Source organism: Linepithema humile, chromosome 6 (assembly GCF_040581485.1).
Source record: "Linepithema humile isolate Giens D197 chromosome 6, Lhum_UNIL_v1.0, whole genome shotgun sequence".
Lineage (NCBI taxonomy): Eukaryota > Metazoa > Arthropoda > Insecta > Hymenoptera > Formicidae > Linepithema > Linepithema humile.
In genome coordinates, this window is record NC_090133.1 from 1,049,560 (window position 1) to 1,073,621 (window position 24,062).

Below are 24,062 nucleotides of genomic sequence, written 5' to 3' on the forward strand. Positions count from 1 at the left end.
TACGATGTATACCCCGGGAAAGGCTGCCGCGGCTCCGGTCGAGTCCACGCCGGCACGCCGACAAATTCACAGTTTGTCGCGCTTAACCGGTGCGCGTGGTCCAAGCTGTCGCGTCGCTCTCTCCCGAGGAGAAGAGATCGAAGTGTTGTGTGATCCAGGATCTAGCAGATCAAGTGTAAATAATTTATTTTTACAATTAATCATTTTCCCTTGTGGTAGCTACGTGGATTTTTTCCAAGGCAGTATATAATATTAAAAAATCTAAAAAAATATCTAAGTAAAACGTCTCTAAAACGCGTGGAAAATATGAAGTTATATGTAAAGCTTCTAAAAAATGTCTAAAAAGTATGTAAAAAGCATTTAAAATATATCTAAAAATTTATATAATACGACTGATTAATATAATATATGCAAATGCCAAATTAATATAATATTTGAATTATATTTATAGACTTTTCGTGTGAAGTAAATAATTTGAATTAAATTTTTTATTATTATTTTACTGTGCTAGTATTTTTTATTATTCTGATTATTTTTTATATCTAAATAGAATTCTTACATAAATTTTTTTATGTAACCGATAAAATTTGAATTCGTAAATTGTGTCTGTCTTTCTATTCGGTAGAATTTTCTTTTGATCGGCTCTGGTTTCGTCAATGGAATGAGACAAGTTTGATCGGTGTAGTAGATTAATTGGTAGAGCATACCTTGTGTACAAAACTATAGACTGAAAGGCCGTGCAGTCGTTGAAAATCGCGCGAAAGTACTCGCTTGTTTCGCGTAAAACAACCGAGATGCAGTTCTTCGAGAAAATCTCGCTTCTCTTGTGACTTGACAGAAAACTTCGTCCCGCTTCGTTGCAAATACTTTGCCCTACAAGGATACATCATTAGTTCGTCGTCATACTTTCTATTTGAGGCAGAAATTGCGCGTGCAATTTGAGGGAAATTTAAAAGATGTGAAACTATTTTCTGATGCATGTAATTTTTCACGAAGGCAATCTGTAATAATCGAAAAAAAATCACGGTTGTGCTAAAAATTTTCATATAATAAAAATAAGCAGCATAATAATTAATATAAAATGTTAATGGCGAAATTATTTATTCAACAAATAATTTACGATTCAAGAAATATTGATCAATAATGTTAAAAAGGGATAGAATGCGAGAGATAAAGATTGTACGTGTTATCGATCAAATCTAAAAGCACTTGCTATTTTGAGATATTCGGTCAAATGGTAATTGAATAAATTTTGAATAGAATGCACAGACGTAATTTACGTGTAGATTAAGGTGTAGCACATAACGTTGAGCACACATACGCAGGTAACTCGTATGGGCGAAGCAACATACATATGTATCGTCGTGAGATTGCGGTTGTTGTATCATTTAGCGGGTCGTGTGTAAAGCGGTCGAAAAATTGATTGCTTTCTATTTTTCCGCTAACCGTGTTACAAGCCATTAGCTGCTATTAACACATAGAAAATGTGTTTGAGTGACTCAAGCCGCGATCCATTGAAATAAAATTATCTTCTTCCTCGTTGAATTTTTATGGAATACAAATGATTCCACTTTAATTAACATCCACTGTTTTATCACACAAATATATTTATTCGCAATTTCAACTAACTTCTGATTACGTAAACATTTTAATCATGCTAAAATCATAATTATTGACTGCTCGCGGTAGACAATGCTTGCCAATTGCCTACTATTATATAAGGACGTGACGTTATTGAAATTCACAAATAATATCCTATGACAAATAGTATGTGCTATTTTTCAATGGCCTTCGAAGTTCCCGTCACTCGATGACGGCAAATACAACGGGAACGAATTGTCAGTTTCTCAAGTGTGAACAAGTGTAAGCAGCATGTTTGATTTAAGTTGTTGCGTGTTTCGACACTGAATAGAATTTTTTTTTATTGTACATAATTCACGCAAGAGAGATAGGCTGAATAGACATAATGATGAGAATCTAAAGAATCTTTAGTTTCTAAAACTTACGTATCAGGATTCTCGATTATTATTTCTGAAATCATATTCGAGTTATAGTAGAATACTTAATGAGGACGATTCTCTTTGATTGAAGTAAAGTTTCTTATAATTAAAAAGTCTTTCTTTATGAAGAAAATTATGATGTAATTTCTCGTTAGAAAAGTTTTATTGTAATTCTGTTTAAAAAATTTTAATTTCGGCAGAATCTTCGTAACATGTTATCGTGTAATATTGAAACAGCTGAAGAACAGACATTATTCAGATTGAACAATTTATGTCAGAGATATTTCATCAATGTTCGTGCCTCGATGTGTACGTTTCTCAACGTTTTTCCATAATATATTTCACCACTTGGAGACTTCCCAATTTCTATAGCGACCGACCTGAGTACCGTTGTTTCCACGATCCGTTACGTCATTGAAATGGTAAAAGACCTAAGCCACTTGTGAACGCACGCGGAATTAACGATTCATCATCAGAATAATTGAGGAGGATATTTCTTTTATGAAGGAAAGAAAGCAAACATTACGCACATATTAAGCTTTGAATCATAAATTAAATAAATTACTAAATTTTGAATTAAAAATCATGAAGCCTTAAAGAAGGACTTAAATGAGCCAAAATAATTAATAATAATATAAAAAATAAAAACATAATAATTATAATATAAAAAATATATAATAGCATAATAAATTTGGATTTTTAATATTTCTAAGCAATAAACAAACTAAACAACAATAACAAACAACAAACTAAATTTTAGCTATTAAGTTGTATATTATTAAAAAAAAAAACAATTTTAATATGTCTTACATTAAGAATCAATTTTGAATAATGAAAGCACAGAAAAGTAGACATATAGTCACGTGCGTTTACTATTATTAATCAATTATTCATCACTTACTATGCATCTTCGGCTTGCATGAGCGATAACAGAAACCTCGTTTCCGCGACATTGCAATTAGTCACGCGTGCATATTAATTAGCGGTACGCGGTAATTGTACGCTGCGAAGGCCGTCAGCTTTCATGGAGTAATCACATCCACACACGCAACGTTTGTTCCACATCCCATAATAACGTAACAAGGTTAACATGATGTTTTTTATCAGAAATGACAATGCGGTGCCGAGTGTCATCGCTCGCCGTCGTGTTGCTGATCGTCCTTCTGGACGGCGCGATTGGCAAGCTGCGAATCGCTTATCAATGGAAGCAGATTGACTACGAGTGGCCAAGCAACGACACCAAGAGGCTCTTTCCGGATTACAAGCAGGAGGATAATTTACCTTTGGGTCTGGAGGTGACCAGCGATCGGATCTTCATTACGGTACCGAGATGGAGACAAGGAGTTGCTGCCAGCCTCAATTATATTAGACGCAATGGTGATTGAATACTTTGCAATTATTTTTCCTCAAATAATTATTCGAGAATTCATGTTTTATTCTAATTTTTAATCTCATAATTCTGTACAAATATTTGAAGACAAAGAAAAAAGGTCTCTCTCTCTCTCTCTCTCTCTCTCTCTCTCTCTCTCTCTCTCTCTCTCTCTCTCTCTCACTAAAAGTTGACATCGTCGATATAGAGCTCGCTGGCTTTCAGACACACGCGAATCGCCGTCCCTCATCCCTTATCCTTCTTGGGAAGCCCACCAGTACGGCGCGGCTGGCGTGCCCGAGATTGTTTCGACGTTTCGCGTGCGCGCCGATCGTTGTAATCGGCTGTGGGTCCTGGACACGGGGCTGACGGACATCCTGGGCACCCCCGAGCAGCAGGCGCCGCCGGCGTTGATCATCTACGACCTGACGAACGATCGCGTGCTACGCAAATACGTGATACCGCCCGACCAGAGAACCGCCGATTCTCTGTTCGCCAATATCGCCGTCGAGGACTATTCGTGCGAGGACTCGTACGGCTATCTGGCCGACCTAGGCGGCCCAGGACTCATCGTGTACTCCTGGAGCCTCCATCAGTCCTGGATCGTCAGGCACCACTCTTTCCATCCGGATCCGTTGGTCGGTGGAATTCGAAAACGCAACGACTTATCTTTCGATCGTTTCTTGCTGATTACAAATAATTTTTTTGGTGTATTAGTGTCAATAATTTTTGCTGCAATAATTTTAGGATTAGCTGAATTAAAATTAATTTCCGATACAGGAAACATTCATTTGTGGAAATAGTCTGTTTAGTCTTTTGAACGAGATTTGTTCGAACAAAGGAACTTGTTTCGCAGGGCGGAGACTTCAAGGTATCGGGAATATCGTTCCAGTGGAACGATGGTCTCTTCGGGATGGCTCTAGCTCCGACCGGTGATGGTTACAGCACCATGTACTATCATCCACTCTCTAGCGGCATGGAATTTTCTGTCAGCACAAGATTCCTGCGCGATTCTCGACGCGTCAATTCCGCAGGTATAGTAAAAAAAATTGTGTCTATAAAAGAGACATAATAATCATCTCTCGTCTAATCTTCTACGATTATCTAACATATACTCCATTCAAGCGATAGTGAGCGAAGACTTGTGTTTTCTGTGATTATTTTTGTGATAAGAAAGATTTTTAAAATTGCTTTGTGAGATTTTTTAAACGTATTTTTTTAAATAATTTTAACCAAAATATTTTTATTTGCTTATATTAGTGATTCTGTCGATTATTGAAGCTATAATTAATTACTTTTTATTTTAAGGGAAAAATATAAAAATTCAATTTAAAATAAGATCTTTTTATTATTTAGTTAAAAATTAAAACTTGATCTTCAATCATTCGTTGTTCAAAAATTATTACCTTGATCTTCTAGAGATGAAAAAGAAATCGATTTACGAAGAGTCTCAAGGAATCGGTCACTGTCTATTTATAGTTAAATGCGTTTTCCATTTGACTCAAGGACGAGAGTGTTTTAGCAAGAAGCATTTATCGAGGTATTAAGTTGTTTATTTCACACACGTGTCGCAGAAACGTCTCATGATTTCCAAACACTGGGTTCGCGTGGGCCAAACGGTCAAAGCAGTGTCAGCTTTCTGGATCCGAAAACAGGAATCCTCTTCTACGCACTTACTAATCTGAACGCCATTGCCTGCTGGAGACCGCAAAATAAATTCTTTATACAACAGCAAGGTTACGTATATCAAGACAACATCACCATGATTTTCCCCAATGATCTCAAGGTAAGCACGAATTTATTGGAATTCAATGATCGATTAATTATGCATGAAAATTTATTCTGCTTTAACAAGTAATTTTCTTGTCTACCGCAAATTTCACGTTTTGTCATCATTTAATTAATGATATTCTAAGTTCCATGATTTATTAAATTTATTATTAAATAAATTATCTATTATTAATTAAATTAAATTAAATTACATTTATTATCTAAATAATTGATTAAATTTGTTGAGATTCAAAGCAATAATCCATTAATTTCTGATTTTTTTACATTTTTCCTGCTTCTCTATTTCATGATTGTTTTATAGTGCCTTTACGCATTTTTATTTCGGCAGATCGATCGAAACGGCAATCTGTGGATCCTCTCGGACAAGCTACCCATTTTTATGTACTCGCATTTGGATCTACAGGATTATAACTTCAGAATACTCACAGGATCGGCCGAAGAGCTTATCATGGGTACGGTATGCGCGATGATGCACGATCACAGAGATTACATGGGTCACAGAGATCACATGGATCATATGGATCACATGGATCACATGGATCACAGGAATCACATGATGAGCACAACGCCCAGGATTACCGGGAGAATCAACTCTGCTACTACCATGAAAATCGAGTCTATTCTCGTGACAATGATACTGATAATGTGCCTATTCGAAGCTCTTGTTTGAAACGGTAAGAAAAGTGGCGACAGAAAAATTCGAGAATAATTATAAAAATAGAATTACACATATAAATTATTAAAAGTATAATTAAAAAGAAAAAAATATAGATAAAAATAGCAAAGAGAAAGAAGAAGAGAGGTATTAAATATTTACTTTAATGTTATCAGTGTTCTCTAAGAAAATAATTAATTTCCATTATTTAAAATAATGTCAAGTGAAGTGATTGAGTGAACGAAACGGTTTAATGAAGATTCAGCAATAGAATTGTTGCTTGTCATATAAGTTATGGCTGTTATAAAAGAAAATGATGACACATGTATTTAACTACAATTATAAAATTACGGTTATTAATTTTTTCCATTGAAAACTTATTCATTATCCCGTTCAATTATTTCACTTGATTTTATATACAGAGCCGAGAAAAATGTAGTTTATTAGTATGTTCACTTTAATTATAATTATAATTATAATATTTTTTATTACTCTAATTATAGATATTTTCTAAAAGTTTCGACAACTGAAAAAAGAAGTATACAAAGAATTTTTGCGAATTATTTGGACAGCAAACAATTATGTTATTAACTATAGTGTACACAAGATTTTTAAACAATCTTTCCGAGTGTTCCTATAAAAAAAAAAAAGAATTTTTATTCGATTTTGCAGATTGGCAGTTTTAAGCAACTTTTATTGGAGTTTTGGTTTATGTAAACTATAGTGCATATATGTGATTAATAAATTAATAACAGTTGCATAGCTTTCTCATGCACAGTACAATTTTTTCTAATTAGAAAAAAACTGTTCGTTTTTTCTCCTCCCGCCTATCGCGGAATCTTAAAGAAAAATTCTCGCTTTGGACGTATATTATTATTATCTGTTTACGCTGGAATTGCCATTATATTTATGTATGAGATGTAATATAATATATACATCTAGAAAAAAAATCTCTAATTACAGGAGTAATGATATTTTTACTTTTCTTATTTTTATTTTGCGAAATTTTATATAAAAATGTTATTTTATATTTATTATGTTGCTATCAAATTATTAATATTAATAATTATTATGTAATTGTGACATTTCTATATTTCCTACTTTATTCTAATTTTTCGACCTCTGACTGCAGTTGTTACACGACTTCGTCACACGAATTGCGAATGTTCATATGACGTCGATAAAGTCGCGTTATATAATGCAAAAACAACTGATCGATGATGATTATTAGAAATGCGTAAAATTTATATTTCACTGAGTATTGCAAAAACACAATGGTGAATCTTCGTCGTGATGACATTTGCGAGTTCTCCGGAGAACTTGATGGAAATCGGACAAAGACGCGCGGACGATTGAAATGATTGGCCTGACGAGTCATCGCGTGAGTATTTACGCACCTGGTGCGTGCATCGTGGTCATTGACTTATATCACATCTGCACACCTTACGAACAGGTTCGTCCCTTGAATACGATCGCCGGAGAACGAATCGCGATGTACTTTATCTTTTCAGCGCAGGTAACTTTTTTCATTGCATGCATAATTTGACAGATTTTTTAAATCTAGTATTTAATCTATAATATATATATATATACGAGAAACGTTTTATTACATTTATAATATCCTTATATGTTTTTAATTTGTTTATTGTTCCGAGGTCCTTATCGAAAACACCGAGAAGTACTGGAAAAATGTAATGGAAATTAACAGAGTTATCATTTGTATTTTTCTCCCGACAAATTAAATAAATAAAATCTCCATCATTTATGCCGATCCATTCGATAAAAAGAAGATTTTTCAAAACGTTAAGTTTTGAAATGCGTTGTTTGTCGAAAAAGTATTTTTTTTATTAAGCCAAATACAAAACAGTATAAAATAAATAAATAACATCGAATTAAGGAAACGTATTATATATAATAATAATATAATATGTATATATTACACAATAAAAAGTAAACTTTGATAAATTTGGATCATGTAAGGTAAATGACTCAATGGTCGGAAATGAAAAGTTAATCATTACTGAAGATATAATTTATTCCATTAAAGTAATACTTTTTTGCCCAGCCATTGAAGCACTTACCTTATTACATTTTTTGTTAATAAAAATTGATATATTACATTTTCTTTCCACAACATTTCCTGATCACAGTAAATCTGTTCATATATGCTACAAAAAACAAGAGAATTTTAAAGAAACATTTAGAAATTTACCACTGTGACAAATGCTGTTTACATATTTATTATAGACAAAGCAAATTGCAAGCGATGAAAAATGCAATAGACATTTGTAAATAATAATTCATATCGTCGTTTTCTGTAAAATAAGTGAACAAAATCTGATGTTTCAGAATATATACTGTAAGTTTTGTTAAAAATAAAAGATAAAAATTAGATTAAAACAACGTATTAAATTACATCACAAATAAAAAATTAAATTAAAATCTGAAAAATAAAGACATTCAATCAAAATCTAAAAAATTAAAACATTTAATTAGAAGCTAAAAAATGAAAACTTTAATTAAAACCTGACAAAAATGTTAAATTAAAATCTGAAAATTGAATATAATTAAAGAATTAAAATTTTCATGCGGTAACATCAAACAATATGATAGGAAAGATTGTTGTGCGAATGTCACAAAAATAAAATGCAAGAAAAGGATATTAAAAAAGTAGAATAATTAATACGTTGCAATTAAATTTTTTATTTGGACATGTCAGACAAAAAAACTCGAATACGCATCGCACGGAATACACGTTCGACACCGTGCTGTGTACGCAACAGGTAGCGACGGAATGGGGGGAGGGTGGTGCAAAGCTGTGGAGAGTAGTAAGGGATAGTATTGGAGGGGGTGACGCATTTATAAAGATAATCCTACCAATGCGAGTGCTGCTGTGCGATTAACTACAGGTAAGGAGCAGGAGTGGGGATATATTATAGACGTAGCGCAGGCCTAGAAGATATCGGCGCGCTTGCCTGGAAGGAATATTGTTGAGGGGATACGGATATCATATCATACGAAGTATGCATGATATGATATCAGAATAGAAAGAGATAATAGAAGAATGGAATGTGTAAATAATAAAAAACAATAACACGTGTGCTTCGTGTATAAACTCTGAATTTCTTAATACGTCGCGAAATATTTTATATATCATATAATAATATTATATTTTTGCATTTCAAATTTTAATTTCGAAAAATAAATTACTATCGTATCCTTTATCGTATCATATCCTCAAAACTTTTTTTACCTGTAGCTTTATTAGCGTTGTCTGAAATAAGAATTTATTTTGATCGATTAAAATTCGAAATTAATTAATGAATTAATCTTATGTGATCGCGAAATTAATTCTTGTTTTAGACAACATTAACGAATTTATAAAATAAAAATGCACAAGTTGTGGTATTAATTTATTTATGAAAATTAATATTTAAAACGCAAGAAATATAATACGCTGTTGAAAGAACAGGTTTTATATATTAAAAAATAATATTAATGCACGATGATTTTATTCTCAGAAGAGATTATAAGATATTATGTAAACACATGATCTTTAGAAATATTAGCAAAAAGTAAAAATATCGATGCGGATAAACGCAAACAGATAACGCAAAAAGCATTATTTTTGTGTAAACATGAATTGATACGAAATAATCAATTTTCCTTATCTATAATATATTTCGTATGCATTTTTTGAGTTATTTGTTTTTTACAAGATTTCTTACAAGAAATCGTGAAAAATGCTCAAATAATAAAATACTGACCTTCAACAGATATTATATAACCGTATTAGTGTAGAGTTTAAGATGTTAATCACAAAAATATTATATTATTTTTACTTAGAACACGTTTTCTAAGAATCAATGCAGAATCAGTGCAAAATAAAAATTTATTGCAAAAACATTGTTCTGTGTAATTATTTCGCTCAATCCGTTTTACATTCTTATTATTGCAATATTTATTTCTTTCTTTTCTTTCCCTCTTGTTTTTCTTAAATCACCTATATTTTTGCAAAAACGATAACAATATAAATGGAGAACGAATCGCCAACAATGTGATTGTCAGAGCGTTTGCTAAATAAAGTTCGTTTTATGCGCTTCAATGCCTTATTTATAAGTTGTTTATTTGCTGATTAAGCATTATCAAGGTTAAAGAGCAAACCACTTCTGACGTCGGGTCTGATCAATCAGTGCTTACTTTGCATATAAATGTATGCCGTGCATATATTAATAGTTGTGTCTTCTTAATCGCGAATAATGTAGTGTCTCAGCTTCCGATAATAATAACTAATTTTATCGAGCTTTAACAAATTATTGCCGTTAATATTCATTTTTGCAGTTTAATCAATTTTAGTATTTTCTGTTATCATTATTATTGATATCTCTCGCATAACATAGATCTTGATAACGTTGGACACAAATTCTCCCGCAACATCATCGAAGTTTCTTCTACTTTTACGTATGTAAAAATAAACATGTTTAATAAATAATTTAATAATTATTAATAATTGATATTTAGAATAAATTTTTTTAAAGCTTCTAGAATTTTTTTCTAAAATCTATCGCATTTATATTTTATGAAATATATTTTCTGGCTTTCTTTCAAAGTTATTTTTGTTGTGAAATGCATTTAAAACAGCCTGAATTTTTTATTATCATATAATTACTGCACGCAACGAACTGACGTAGTGTCTCCACACATTTTCGAGGTTGAGTGCAGCCTCGACCAAAGGCTGATATCAGTGATCATTCCGGGAAAATACACGGACGTGATAGTCTCGCGTTGATTGTGCTCTGCTTGTAATTCAATAAATTGGAGAAAGGCATTACTTGATCAACCGATATTATATAAAGCACATCAAACACGGATACGTTAAGATAGAACACGGAAATATTGTCGCGGCGTTGAATTGTGAGTAAAAAGAACTTATACTTTCACATCGCGTGTATAACATTTCAATAACCAAATGAGAGTGATTTTGCCAATGTTAAGTGTATCATGTGATATCAGTGTGACGACAATTGAGATAATTGAATCATTCCGCAGTGTCATGATATTTTGCAACGATTAAATAATTTTATTAGAAAATATTAAATTGATAACTATAATTATTGAGTAAATTTTTAACAATTTTCGAATAAATAATTCTTTTAAAGATTTTTTGTAATTATTAGATTAATAATCGTATTCTTTTAATTATTTTATTATTGCCATTATTAAATTATTTATTCAACGAGAAAAATGTGTTACTTTTGATCAATATGAATTGTTAGAATTTAAATATTTGGTTCGAATAGATATTTAATTCCTTGCATTACGATTTAATTTGTGATTGCGCGTGTCATAGTTAAGCACTAGGCAAATAAAACATCAATACATCAATACGTTAACGTCGATGTGTTTAATTCATATCAGATTCGTGTTTCTTTTATTTGGCCCATAATCTGTACGAGTGTTTTTCAGTTTTGGTTTGTAATCTGTAGTGTGAGCAGGGTCGGATGTACGATTTTGTGGCCCCTAAGCTATGATCTTAAGGAGGCCCCCTCTTATTAACAAAAAATACATTTAAAAAAATCTTTTCTATACTAAAGAGGCCCCCTTATAATGTGAGGCCCCTAAGCTGTAGCTTATCTAGCTTATGTGTAGATCCGGCACTGAGTGCGAGTGTTACTTGTTATTGTAAAAAGTCACGATAATAAACTCTTTTATTTAAATACAATGCATTCTCTATACATACACTTATGTAAAGTTATTTTAACGATTTTTACGAAAATATTTTGAATCTTTTATTGCTTACAATTAGTGACAATTTTAAAATTTATGCACGTCGATAGAAAACTGTTTAGAGCACTACGAAGGTTTGTAGCTTAAATTTCATTGAAATACTTCTAAATTAGATAAGCCATATTCTTGCATATGTTTTATAGGCAAAATCAGAAATATCTTCAATATGCCGAAAACTAGCACGGTGCCTGGCTTGGCTTATTTGCCGGCTAGAGAAAATCCGAGCAAAACCGCAGCGGGTTTTCTTCAAGCCAGAAGAAAGATTGATAATGCGGAAGGATTATGGAGGATTGGAAATCGACTTTACGATTTGGAGAATTTCGCGAAATTACATCCGGGAGGCGCGGAATGGATTGAGCTCACGAAGGGAACCGATATTACCGAATTGTTCGAGGTATCAAGTCAAAATTATTTATCTTGAAGCGACATTATTTTCATTCCATTTTTTACGATTAAATGCTTTACGTGAAAGCGCCAATTAATTTTTAATTTAATGTTAAATATGTTGATGATAAAATTTTTGAAATAAAATTTATCAAAGCTGTAAGTGAACTTAGAATTGTCATATCTGCATTTCCATAATTTTAACGTCGACATTGTAGAGTCATCACATCACCGAAAGGGCTGAGCGACTGTTACCGAAATACTACGTTCGAGAAACGACGACGCCGCGGTCGGTATCACTGACCTTCCTTCCGGACGGCTTTTATCGTACATTCAAAAAGCGCGCATCCGAGGCCTTGAAGAGCGTCGATTTCCATCGGCCGTCCATGACGACAAATCTTATTACCGATTCCTTAGTGATCGCGACTTTCGCGCTAAGTCTCACCAGCGCCCTTACTCATTCTTACGCTGCTATCGTCCTCGCCAGTAAGCTTTTACAAAGTCATAAAATAATTGTAACATGACAGTATTTAGAATATTTCTTAATTTGTTATTCAAAAACTGTGTTTGAGCAATCGAGGTGAAAATAATTGTTAATTTTTTGGAAATGTGTGATATTCACTTGATTATTGAACGACAATTTATAGGTATTTTCTTGACATGGACCACTGTCGCGGCGCACAATTATTTCCACATGAGAGACAACTTTCGTATGTACTACTTTGATCTTAGTATGATTTCTTCGAAGAATTGGCGCATCACGCACGTGATGAGCCACCATATGTACACCAACACCATGTGGGATTACGAGATCTATGTGGCCGAGCCGTTCTTGCAGTGGATTCCCGACAAGAATAAATCTTACTTAATAGCGATGATAAGCAGGATTATCAGCCCTATTGTCTGGATGTTATTGTTCACTACTGAAGGCTTAAAGCGGTAATACTTCATCTCGCGATTTCTCATTAAAATCAAAAAAGAATTGTTAATTCATATCTCGAAATTTAGAATTTTAATTTTAATATTAATACAATCTCTAATTTTCATAGCAAAATATCCTTTTCAAAGAAATTTAAATTTAAAATCTTGATATAAATATCGCAAATGTTCGATAACAACCTTTGAAAAACATTCCTTCGTGCGTTGAATGTTGACATTGAGAGTTGAAGGTTTTAATCCTTTCCAGATACTATTCAGTATTCAAAGAATATCGAATCTTTGAATTTCGTGACTTGGTGCCGTTTGTGCTGCCTTTGTCGATGTGTTTCTTCGCGCCGAAGATTCTTATCGCCTTCAAGTTGTGGCTGATAATGATTCTGTTGAGTAGCGCTTTGTTCGGCTTGATTGGTTTTAACGCGGCTCATCATCATCCCGATATCTTTCACGACGGCGATATTTACAGGTAAATTTTCCAAAATTTAATACATTTTTCATAATCTTTCTAATTATCGCTATTTCTAAGGGACGACTTGGACTGGGGTCTACTCGAGTTGGACTCCGTGCGTGATCGCGAGATAATCGATGACTCGATCTTCCTGGCGCTCACCAACTTCGGCTCGCACACGCTTCACCACCTGTTGCCCACCGTAGACCATCACTATCTACACCTGTGCGTGCCTGCCTTTCTGCAAACGTGCAAGGAATTCCACGTCAGTTCCGACAAGTGGACGCAGTGGGAGCTTCTTAAGGGACAATTCAAGCAGCTCACGCGAACTGATGCGAAGAAGAATCATAGGTAGCTTCGAAGCAGCAATCTTAAATTTACGAATCTCAAAGTCTCTGAAGAATCTTTTAGAGAAATCTTTTAGAATCTCTCATGTAAGAAATTTTGACGGAGTAGCATAAGTACAAATGTAATCACTGAAATTGAAATTTCTCAAGGTAATAAAGATTAACAATATTAATTAGCACAATTTTTAATTAATTATAATTATTTTTTTATTTCCTTTTTCTAATTCTCCTGACGTACTTGGCTCATTTATAATTATATATATATATAAAATATATATATATATATATATTAGATTATGCACGAGAAATTCAATTGATTACATAGCTCAAATAATTCCCTCGCATCTGCGATACAACAAGCTATTGTTCCTATGAAAGTTTCAGATGGGTGATCGGGAAACGAGGGGATCTTTAGTTCTTATCTTTATTGCTTATTTACTTTAATAAATACATACTTCGTCTCTCTTTATAAATTACAATTAAGTTTATAGGATACGATATCATCTGGATGACACGTGATACGCGCTGTTGATTATCGCGATTCGCTTCGTTCACGCGATACGTTTCTTCTCGCGAGTATAACTTGTATTTTTTTTTTTTTTACTCTTTTATCATTTGCGTTCAACTTTTGCTCGTTATTGTCATGTATTTCGCAAGAGCATAATATGTATGTGTAATTTATCGCTTTTTTTCCCTTTATTTCCTGTGTATGCGTGTGTGTAAATATTAATATATCTTTCGCTGGCTCTCGCCCTCTCATCGTCCGCTCGCGTGTCCTCTCGCTCGATCTCTCTTGCTCTCCCACTCTCACTCTCCCACTCTCTCTCTCTCTCTCCCTCGACCGTCAGCTCAAGCGGTGACGCATACCCCCTCGCCTCCTCATCCTCTTCTTCCATCCTCCCCTTTTCGAGCGAGCGTTAATGTTTGTTTTTTTTTTCTTCTTGACCGATTGCAAAAAAAAATTACCAACGAGGAAGGTGACGAAAATACGTGATCCGGATGCGATGATTGATCGATCGCGAGATGACGATGCCGTTGAGAGCTCCGAGCGAGAGCTCCCGAATTCGTTGCATATATTCGTGTCTTCGTTCGACAATGGATTCAATGGTGTTCTTCCTCCACTTCCTCCTTCTCCTCCTTTTCCTCCACTTCCTTTTTTTACCCTTCTTCTTTATATTCCTCGGATGTTAAGTGTTTTTGTTAAATTTTTGTTCTTTTTTTTTTTTGGTTGCTTTAATTATTTACGCAAAATCTCGGAAAGAGCTTTACAGATCACCATCGGGCTGCAGGTCGAAGCGTGGCGGGAATGCGGAACCATCTAAGTGGGGTCTTAACGCAGGTCGGTGTGGCTGAAAGGAGAGAAATGAGTTTTGACGCGCTGCAAAGAAATGTCATCAATCTGGCAGTATACGCGAATTTTCATAAATGTCAATATGGAGTTTTTCACGGATTTAAAAAACAGTAATACAGATTAGAAGGAGGGGGGAGGGCGAGTGACACGTTCTCTGTGTCGTTCCTGCTAGTGATCCAATTTTCCTTGCTTTTTTAACCCTTGCAGTCGAACATGTAAATAGGATCGTGATACCTCTATTTTGCTGCTTGATTAGCACAGCGTGACGATGTTTGCACACTTTTAGAAAGAGGGAGGAATGTATTTCGGACACGTAAAATTCATGATATATTGATTTACGTTGAATTATTAGAACTTTCTCTTTATGGAAAATTAAAATTTACTTGCAATTCCTACAAATAACAAATTGCCCGCGTGATATTAAGTACAAAAATCTATATTGATGATGTATCGGCGAAGAAATTAAAAAATAACTTTCCAGATTCAAAAAATTGAAAAAAAGCTTTACTTGCACCAGAACGAACATTGCATCGTAGATAAAAGAAAATTAAATAAATCAGACAAATGGAATCGACAGATATAATTAATATCCGTCGCGTAAATTGAGCAAAGCAAAAGATCTTTAAGAATGATCTCAATAAGAGTTTTGCACGCGAAAAGATATTTTGCGTCGAGAAGTTGCGCTGACAGTAAATACTATTAAATCGGTATTAATAATTTCACATTATGTTAGAAAGTGATTTTAGAAATTATTCAAACGTCTACGGATGTAGATTAATAAATTTGTTTCTCTATCTATTTAATCTCTCGTTCTCGCAATTATTTAAAATAATTAATTTATTTCTTAAATCTCAAACTTGCTCTAACAGCATCTACGGTGTCTACAGATAAGAAAAAGGGGCAAGGTGCGAGAGTTAATGACGATGAACAAGCTTGGATCCACTCGAGAGAGCGTTATCGGACACACAGGTGCAAACGAGACATTGACGTATGCAAGAAGGGAGTCTCAGCCGCGTGTTTCTCTCGCGTTTTGTAAATTCCTGATCGTAAACTCTGATCACTCTCTCCTTCTCTCTGTCTCTATCTAACTCTATTTCTCTCTTTCTGGACATCGTCACACATCCCACGCGCTGACGACTCGTGCACGGACTTACATGGACCAAGCGCGGTGTGCGTACGTCTATTCCAACGCGGAGGGCGCCTTACGTTTCTGCGGCTGCACAGGAATATATAGATCGCAAGGATTAGATACCATCTTTTTCACAGTTTCGCGAATTCAACTATTTCCCGCGATCTCTCTCGTTTTCAACTCCCGATTGAACTTTACCATCTATGTACCGAGTACATCTTTCGAGCGCGCGATCTATCAAAACTCGATAAATGCTTGTCGACAATATTCAGCAACAAAAAAATGAAAAGAAGAAAGTAAATATACAAATGTCATCGAGTCCTGAGATAACGATACAAGCGGCTGCTTACCACCGGGCTGAGTCCACGCGCGGCACTTCCGCCGCGTCCCTTAGTGCGGAACTTGGTGATGGCCTGCTCGGCGAGGTCCGCCCTCTCCTCGGCCTCCTCGAGCTCCTGCTGCGCCTTGCGGAACTTGGCGAGATTCAGCGCGGCGATCTCCTCCGCCTCCTCAATCTGCCTCTTGTACGTCTTGATCTTCTGCTGGAGCTTGTCAACCAGATCCTGCATGCGCTCGTGGTTCTTACGGTCCTCGTCCGCCTGCAAACCGAAACGGAAAACGCGGCTTCGTTAAACACGAATATAAGTGCAATAAAATAATTTAAAACAAACTCAAAATTTAATATTTCACGCAACCGTGGTAATATTTTACAGTCTACTGTAATTTATAAGTATTAATTTCGATAGATCGACATCTTAATCTTCTAATCGCAAATTTAAAGAGGCTTTACCTGGAAGCTCAGCTCCTTGATACGGCGCTCGGACTTGCGCAGATTCTTCTGGGCATCGGCGTGTCTCCTTTGCTCGCCATCGAGCTCGTTCTCCAATTCGCGTACGCGTTGCTCCAATTTCTGGATGGCCTTCTTGCCGCCCTTCAGAGCGTTCGCCTCGGCCTCGTCCAAGCGCACCTGCAGCTCCTTTATCTGCGTCTCCAGAGCCTTGCGCAGCTTCTCTTGGGTCTGGGCATGATCTTGCTCGGCGCGCAATTCGTCCGCCAATCTGGCGGCGTCCACCATTGCCTTCTTCGCCTTCTCTTCTGAATTCTTCGCCTCGTTCAACAACTCGTCCAGATCGGACTAAAATAAACAAAAAACAGAATATTCAAATTATATTCTTTTTGAAAGACTATATATTAAATTACTGGACGTGTGAAAACTGATCGACACTCACGTGGAGAGTTTGCAGTTCGGCCTCGAGTTTCCTCTTGGCGCCGGAAATGGAAGCGTTCTGGGCGCTCAATTCGTTCAGCTGCTCGTGGCAATCGGCAAGCTCCTGTTCGGCCTGGCGGCGACCGCGGTCGGCCTGTTCGAGAAGAGTGCGGCTTTCCTCGAGCTCGTTCTGCAGAGCGTTGGCGCGACGTTCTGAGATGCCGAGAAGCTCTCGGGCCTCGTCGCGCGCTCTCTGTTCCTCTTCGAGAGCGGTCTGCACGTCCTTGAGCTGTTGCTGGTATCGTTTGATGTTCTTCTGCGCCTCGGCATTCGCCTTGTTTGCGTGATCCAGTGCAATCTCCAACTCGTTGATGTCGGCTTCCAACTTCTTCTTCATGCGCAGCGCCTCAGCTTTGCCCTGAATTGATAGAGATCAAAATTTATTAAATCGAGTGTTTGCAAAATTTTGTTGAAATTGATTTCTAGAAATAATTATATGGCACTCACCTTGGCTTCCGCTTCGAGGGAGGCTTGCATGGAATCGAGAGCGCGCTGGTGATTCTTCCTGGTGTTCTCGAATTCCTCTTCCTTCTCTTGAATGCGACGATCGATCTCCTGTCTGACTTGGCTGAGCTCGAGCTGGCTGCGCAGCACCTTGTTCTCCTCTTGTTCGAGAGCGGCTTCGGCTTCCTCCAGAGCGGCCTGGAGCTCGTCCTTCTCAGCCTCCAGGCGCTTCCTGGCCTTCTCGATCTCGTGAATGTTGCGGCCACCTTCGCCAATCTGGTCCAACAAATCTTTCACCTCGTCGGCGAGGTTCTTGTTCTCGCGACGCACTGCCTCCAGTTGTTCCTGCCCTTCCTCGTATGCACCTGGTTAATCGAACAATAATAGAATAATTAATAGTTTTTCAATACAATAAATATATAATATCAATATATAATTGATCATTTAAATATTTAATTAATATATAAATTATATAATTTCAGCCTTGACAACCCGACAATTTCAAGTCTTAATTTCTTAAATTTTCGAGCTTTAATCTTTCTTGCGCAAAACAAAAAAAAATCAAAATTCTCCCCACCTCTGAGCCTGAAGAGCTCGGTGCTGTAGTTGCGGCATTCCTTCTGGCTGGCATCCAGTTCGGCGGCGAGGTCGTCGACCTTGAGCTTCCATTCGCCGATGATCTTGTCGAAGGCCTTCTGCTTCTTTTCGGCGGCATTGGCGATGGCAGTGGCGCGGTCCACTTCGATCTGCAGATCCTCCACTTCGGTGGACAGGCGCTGCTTGGTCTTCTCCAGAGCGATGACCTTCTGGTTGAGCGACTCGATGGTCTCCTCGGCCTCGGCGAGCCTGGCCTGCAGCTTCCTCTTCGCCTCCTCAAGCTCCTCAGCCCGGGCGACGCCCTCCGACTCGTATTTGGTGCGCCACAGTTGCGCCTCGGCGTTTGCCTTGCTGAGTTGACGCTGCAGATCGGCCTTGCCCTCCGCCTCCTCTTCCACCTGCTCGCGGATGTTGTCCAGATCGTGCTCCAAGTTGCGGAACTTGCCAAGCAGAGTGGCGCGCTCACGCGACTCCTCGTCCGCGAGCCTCTTCGTGTCCTCCAGCTGCGTGGTCAGCGAGATCTTGATCTTCGACAGCTGGCTCACCTGCGACTCGGCCTCTTCCAATTGGCGCAACAGGTCGCTGTTCTCAATCGACAGCTTCTTCTTCGCGGCGTCGAAGTCGTTCAACGTGCGGTTCACTTCCTCGAGCTTGCCTTGAGTCTCGTTCAATTGGTGCTGCAATTGCTTGACGATCTTTTCTTGCGCGGCCTGGATTTATTAAAATAGATTTTAGCACGCGATCGATCGCAAAATTTTCTATATCGAGCCAGCCTTGGAATAACTTCTTGATTATGATTAAAACTTGCGAAGGTCACCGAAATTCTTTCTCAATGTTTTTTAACGTTTACTTTTTAGAATAAATTAAATTATAAATAAAATAAATTAAAAAATATATTAATAATAAAGAAATTAAATGAGAAAGCTTTTTGCTTTAATTTTTTAACAATAAACAAATAAGGATATTCGGAAGGCAAGCTCGAATTCTTCAGAAATATAGGAGATGAAAGCAGTGCTGAGCAAGCGGGGATGGTTAACTCACACATCGAATAAATGATTCACGAGTGGTCCTAGGAAGGGGGGGAGGTTCCACAGATTCGTTTCAGACTGTCACGGCTGCGTCTCTGCACCTAGCGGAAGCTGTTAGTCGCGTTAGTCCGGATGTTATTAATGGACTCTTACCTTCTCGTTGCTCAGGTGATCGCAGGAAGTACGCAAGTCGTTCAACTCGCTGTAGTACTGTACTTTCTCCTTCTCAACCCTGATAATCGGTACAAGAACAGTCAAGGAATCATAAATAACAATAATGAGTGAGTGACGATATCACTCGACTTGCATTCCAGGATGCCAAATTAAATTGTAAATTAAATATGTCTATTTATCATTTTTTAAACAATTCCATTCAGAATTGAATTGAATTAAAGCTGAGATTTAATTAATTCAATCCGAATGCGAAGTATTTATTAATAATGACTTTGTAACGTCTTGTTTAATAAATTTACTTAATTTATGAATTTTTCTTTTTTTTTTATATGATTAAAAATAATAAATTGTTTAATTTTTTTACGTAGAAGACAACGGCATATTTAATTCAGCATTTATGACACAACACGACAATTCGAGCAACAAGGTGTATCTTTCCAAATCATCTCCGGGAATTTTTATTCTGATAACCACATATGATCTAGGGAATTAAAAACGCACAGAGGATCCAAGATTCTATCTGGAAATTGAACAAGATGCACGAGGAACATTTTTCTATTTCTTTTTCAAATACCTTCTCCCGGGAAATCTGATCCACAAGAGCGCGCGAATTGTTCAGCTCGGCGTGGATGTCATGTCGGCCCTTTTCGGCTCTATCGCAAATATTACGTTAAAATCCCACTGCTTTTTTTTAATGATAATTTAATATTTTTTGGTAGCAAAAAGTCGGAATTCGGAGCCAAGCATCGATATTTCTAAATCTATCTTAGTGACGCATTGCAAAATAGATTTTTCTTATTTTCGATGAAATTACCTTAAATTAGTTTTCATTTGTCAAAGAATTTTTAAACCCGTATATAAATTATTCTTCCGCAACTATCCTTTTTTCTCAATTTTTCTGTCAATATAATATTTGAGAGAAAAACTTATTTTTCAAGTTTTATTATTTTTCTTTCTTAAAAGGAAGAAAGAGATTAGATTGATAAACTTACCTAGCCTTAAGCTTGTTGAGGGTGTCGATCTGCTCGCCCATCTCGGCGACAGCGTCATTGTGCTTCTTGCGCAAGCTTGCCAGGGAGGACTCATGTTGAATGTTAGCCTCCTCGAGGTCTCTGCGGAGCTTGCTGAGTTCGGCCTCGCGCTTCTTGTTCAGCTCGATCTGAGCAGAAGTAGCACCGCCGGCCTCCTCCAAGCGTTCGCCGAGCTCCTCGAGCTCGCGGGCAAGATCGCTGCGCTGTTTCTCAGCCTTAGCGCGTCCTCCACGTTCTGCCTCAACCTTTTTAAGAGGAAGCAGCACATTATTTCAAATTCTTTTCAACGTTACGAAAATGATTTTACAATTAAAGAGTCAGCTTTAATTGTAAAAGAAAGTATCTTTTCTTTGATTGTCTTTTCAAATTGTAAATTTTTGAAGCCTGAGAAATATATTGTCTTTTGATTAGTTTTGTCACACAAACCTCTTCCTCGAGTTCTTCGATGCGGGCCTGCAATTCCTTAATCTGTTTCTGCAGTTTGCCAACGAGAGACTGCTCGTCCTCAAGTTTGGCAGTCAAGGACGAGAGCTCTTTGTCCTTGCGCTGGATGGTTTGTTCGAGTTCCTTCTTGTTCCTCTCGAGATCAGCGACGGCTTCCTGTGTGAGCTTCAAGTCGCCCTCCACCTTTCTCTTCGCCTTCTCTACGTCAGCACTGTAAATTTAAAATTTTAACATATTATTCTCGCTATCGCTACGCCTCGATATCTCATCTTATTTCCGAAAATATGTTACATTGTTATACAAAAGTAATTTAAAAGCTTGGATAATTAATTCAATTTTTTTATTGTAAAAAAATTAATCAGAGAATTCGAGAAAAAATATAGCTATATATAAGTAGTGATATTTCTCAGATATTCTAAAGAGATTTGCCGTCCAATTCACTTACCGTGATTTCTTCTCACGTTCGAGAGAGTCCTCGAGCTCGTCGAGAGTCTGCTCGAGCTTGAGTTTAACTTTGTTGAGGTGGTTGACTTTGTCTTCGGCGGCTTGGAGCTCCTCGGCGGTCTTTTGATTAACTTCGCCCTGGTTCTTTTTCTCTTTGTTGAGTTTATTGATGAGCTCGTCTTGATGGGCGATCTCGTCGTTCAAGTTTCTGATTTGATGGTCCTTTGTCGCCTTATCCTGCTCAGATTTTTGCAGGTTTAGTTCGAGGTCTTCGATATCCTTCTTTAGACCGGAGACTTCTTGTTCGAGTTTCTTCTTGTTCTGGAAGAGGTTGTTCCTCGCGTCCTCTTCTTCCTTGAATCTGTCAGTGAGGTCCTACACGCAAATATCCAAATAAGTATCGATACTTCTTCAAGTGTAACGGAGCATTTTTTATTTTCTTCAACGTGATTCTATTTTGGTTTTATTCGGTTTAATATTGTTGTTGTATCTTTCATGTTTAATGTTTTATTTTATTTTTACTTTTTTAAATATTATTATATCTTTCATTTTATTCAATAGATTGTTCTGTATTATTAATATTGTTAAAATTTATTATTTCTATTCTTTTCATCAATATTCTTGCCGTATCGGCGGGTATTTTCAACGCATAGAAAATATGTTTTTAAAATATTATATTATCTTTTGCTTGAAGTGACATAATCTGAGGAATCTTGTTTGCCGGAGAAGTATTTAGGTCGATGACAGGTTTACGACATTTATTTCGCTGGAGTATCCTTTGACGCGCGCCAAGTCGACCCTCGAGAACGTCAAACGCATCGCTTTACCTTCGTGAGTTCGCGATTAATTGGCAATGACGCGCAATTACGGGTACTGCCTACACACACGCGACGCCTAATATTAGTTAATGCGGGGGCAAAAAATATTGGCACGACGTCTCAGCCGACCAACGCGATGCGATCAATCTCCTCGTTCAACGCGCTTATCTCTTCATCGTGCGTTCCGCACGGATTCAGAGACCGAAATCTATATTTGTCGAGAGAAAGATTCGAGATTTCGGTAAAATTTCTTGCGAGCTTCTTCTAAAATTTCCTACTGGAGAACAAATATTTTAGAAAAATACATTGAAAAGATTTGCAAAGAGAAAGAAGAAAAGGAGAGAAAAATAATAGAAAAAAAAAAAAACAATGCTAAGAAGAAGACCAAGACCACATGTCAATTCTCTCGTTTAAAAAATTCAAATAAATATTTATCAAAGTTAAAATAAATATTTCCAAAAAAAAAAAGAGAGAAGAAAAGCTGATCAATGTTGAGAGCAGAACCATTTTCCTTGTCACTTAGAGTGATTCAGCGCGGCACGTCGGGATCATATCGCGGTCAGGTGTAGACGAGGCGGAAAAATTGACGGCGACGACGGTGGTCTCGTCATCGACGATGATGAAGAGGCCGCGAGCAGCGAAGGAGATACGGCTGCATGACTATGACGCACGCCTGCACGCGGTATAAAACGGCGTATAAATACACCGTACACCTGTTACCTTCTTCGTTTTCTCTCGCCTCCTCTCCAGCGCGTTTAAAGCCGCGGCCGCTATTACCGCCCACTTTTAATAACCTGGAATCTGGGATCTGCTAAATTTGCTGCCCGTTCCCTCTCCCGCACCCCCTTCTTCCCTTCTTCCTTCTTCCTGCACCACCTAACCGTAAATGGTGGCGTTTACGTCGAACATAACGCGGCCGTAATCCCTAATCGCGCGAGAGGATCTCTCTCGCTCTTCCGAGATCGGCCAGGTCGATCGCGATGAACTCGATGCGAGTGCTTTTAATAAATGCCCCTCGCGATCACGATATTAGCGCGTTGAAAGAGCCGCTTTTAATAGTCACGGTAATTCGGTGCTTCATACAATTCGGTATGATTAGATGGAAAGCCACAAAGCGTTGTAATAACAAGTCGAGAAAAAACAAAAATTAGAAAAAGAATAAAGTAAAAATTAAATGAAGTAAACTACAAATAAGTTTTGTGCAATAAATAAAGCTTTCAGTTGTTCGACTTTCAAACACTTCACTTTTCTATTTTTAATTTCATTCGTCGTCTTTTTATTCTTTTTTAATACAGCGAGAGGTGGTATCAGGTTGCTCGATGAAGAACGACGAACGGTGGATGTTACGAGCTGCGACGAACATCGAAGAGCGTCGCGATGACAGGCAATGACGGGTAGTCGCCGGTCTAAGCGTATGTTTAAGAAGCACAACTTAAAAATAGCCAGCCTGGAATCTGGCTGGAGAGCAAGTGAGAAAGAAAGAGAATTTGGAATTCTAGTCGCGATCACGACTCGTCTATTTTCTGCGCCGTCGAGAAATTATAACCTTTGCTTTTTCTCCAGTGTCTGCGTATGCGTGTGCTTGCAACTGGATAAAAATACTGCATACATGTTTCTA

The 24,062-nt window shown here is 37.0% G+C and overlaps 3 protein-coding genes across 36 annotated transcripts in view; 2 read left to right on the forward strand and 1 right to left on the reverse strand.

Annotated features, from left to right (window-relative positions):
* Nucleotides 1-2: 2 nt before the first annotated feature.
* yellow-b (L-dopachrome tautomerase yellow-b) lies at nucleotides 3-7,780 on the forward strand. 2 transcript variants are annotated; one of them, XM_067357233.1, is made up of 7 exons: nucleotides 3-175; nucleotides 3,108-3,377; nucleotides 3,595-4,007; nucleotides 4,226-4,403; nucleotides 4,944-5,155; nucleotides 5,489-5,834; nucleotides 6,319-7,780. In XM_067357233.1, exons 2-6 carry the CDS (start codon nucleotides 3,110-3,112, stop codon nucleotides 5,828-5,830), a joined length of 1,413 nt encoding a protein of 470 aa, XP_067213334.1. In that variant the 5' UTR covers nucleotides 3-175; nucleotides 3,108-3,109; the 3' UTR covers nucleotides 5,831-5,834; nucleotides 6,319-7,780. The 2 variants fall into 2 exon arrangements, with proteins under 2 accessions (XP_067213334.1, XP_067213333.1); XM_067357232.1 differs by having other exon boundaries at nucleotides 5,489-7,780.
* A 2,273-nt stretch (nucleotides 7,781-10,053) lies between these two features.
* Nucleotides 10,054-13,890, forward strand: LOC105673048 (cytochrome b5-related protein). 3 transcript variants are annotated; one of them, XM_067357240.1, is made up of 7 exons: nucleotides 10,054-10,276; nucleotides 10,507-10,729; nucleotides 11,746-11,996; nucleotides 12,205-12,472; nucleotides 12,634-12,925; nucleotides 13,173-13,388; nucleotides 13,449-13,890. In XM_067357240.1, exons 3-7 carry the CDS (start codon nucleotides 11,769-11,771, stop codon nucleotides 13,723-13,725), a joined length of 1,281 nt encoding a protein of 426 aa, XP_067213341.1. In that variant the 5' UTR covers nucleotides 10,054-10,276; nucleotides 10,507-10,729; nucleotides 11,746-11,768; the 3' UTR covers nucleotides 13,726-13,890. The 3 variants fall into 3 exon arrangements, with proteins under 3 accessions (XP_067213341.1, XP_067213342.1, XP_067213340.1); XM_067357241.1 differs by having other exon boundaries at nucleotides 10,527-10,729; XM_067357239.1 differs by lacking the exon at nucleotides 10,507-10,729.
* Nucleotides 13,891-14,127: 237 nt separating this feature from the next.
* The window catches only part of Mhc (myosin heavy chain), a 41,720-nt gene continuing 31,785 nt past the window's right edge, over nucleotides 14,128-24,062 (reverse strand). For 19 of the 31 annotated variants that reach the window (XM_067357167.1, XM_067357153.1, XM_067357151.1 and 16 more), the window contains exons 17-26: nucleotides 21,628-22,001; nucleotides 21,165-21,393; nucleotides 20,700-20,983; nucleotides 19,687-19,765; nucleotides 18,486-19,215; nucleotides 17,912-18,273; nucleotides 17,427-17,822; nucleotides 16,988-17,332; nucleotides 16,548-16,796; nucleotides 14,128-15,066 (exon numbers count right to left, since the gene is read on the reverse strand). In XM_067357167.1, coding sequence (XP_067213268.1) covers nucleotides 14,983-15,066; nucleotides 16,548-16,796; nucleotides 16,988-17,332; nucleotides 17,427-17,822; nucleotides 17,912-18,273; nucleotides 18,486-19,215; nucleotides 19,687-19,765; nucleotides 20,700-20,983; nucleotides 21,165-21,393; nucleotides 21,628-22,001 — 3,132 coding nt within the window. In that variant the 3' untranslated portion in view covers nucleotides 14,128-14,982. Of the gene's footprint in view, nucleotides 15,067-16,222; nucleotides 16,285-16,547; nucleotides 16,797-16,987; nucleotides 17,333-17,426; nucleotides 17,823-17,911; nucleotides 18,274-18,485; nucleotides 19,216-19,686; nucleotides 19,766-20,281; nucleotides 20,361-20,699; nucleotides 20,984-21,164; nucleotides 21,394-21,627; nucleotides 22,002-24,062 lie in introns of all 31 variants that reach the window. The other 12 variants (XM_067357175.1, XM_067357174.1, XM_067357170.1 and 9 more) reach the window with 2 other exon arrangements.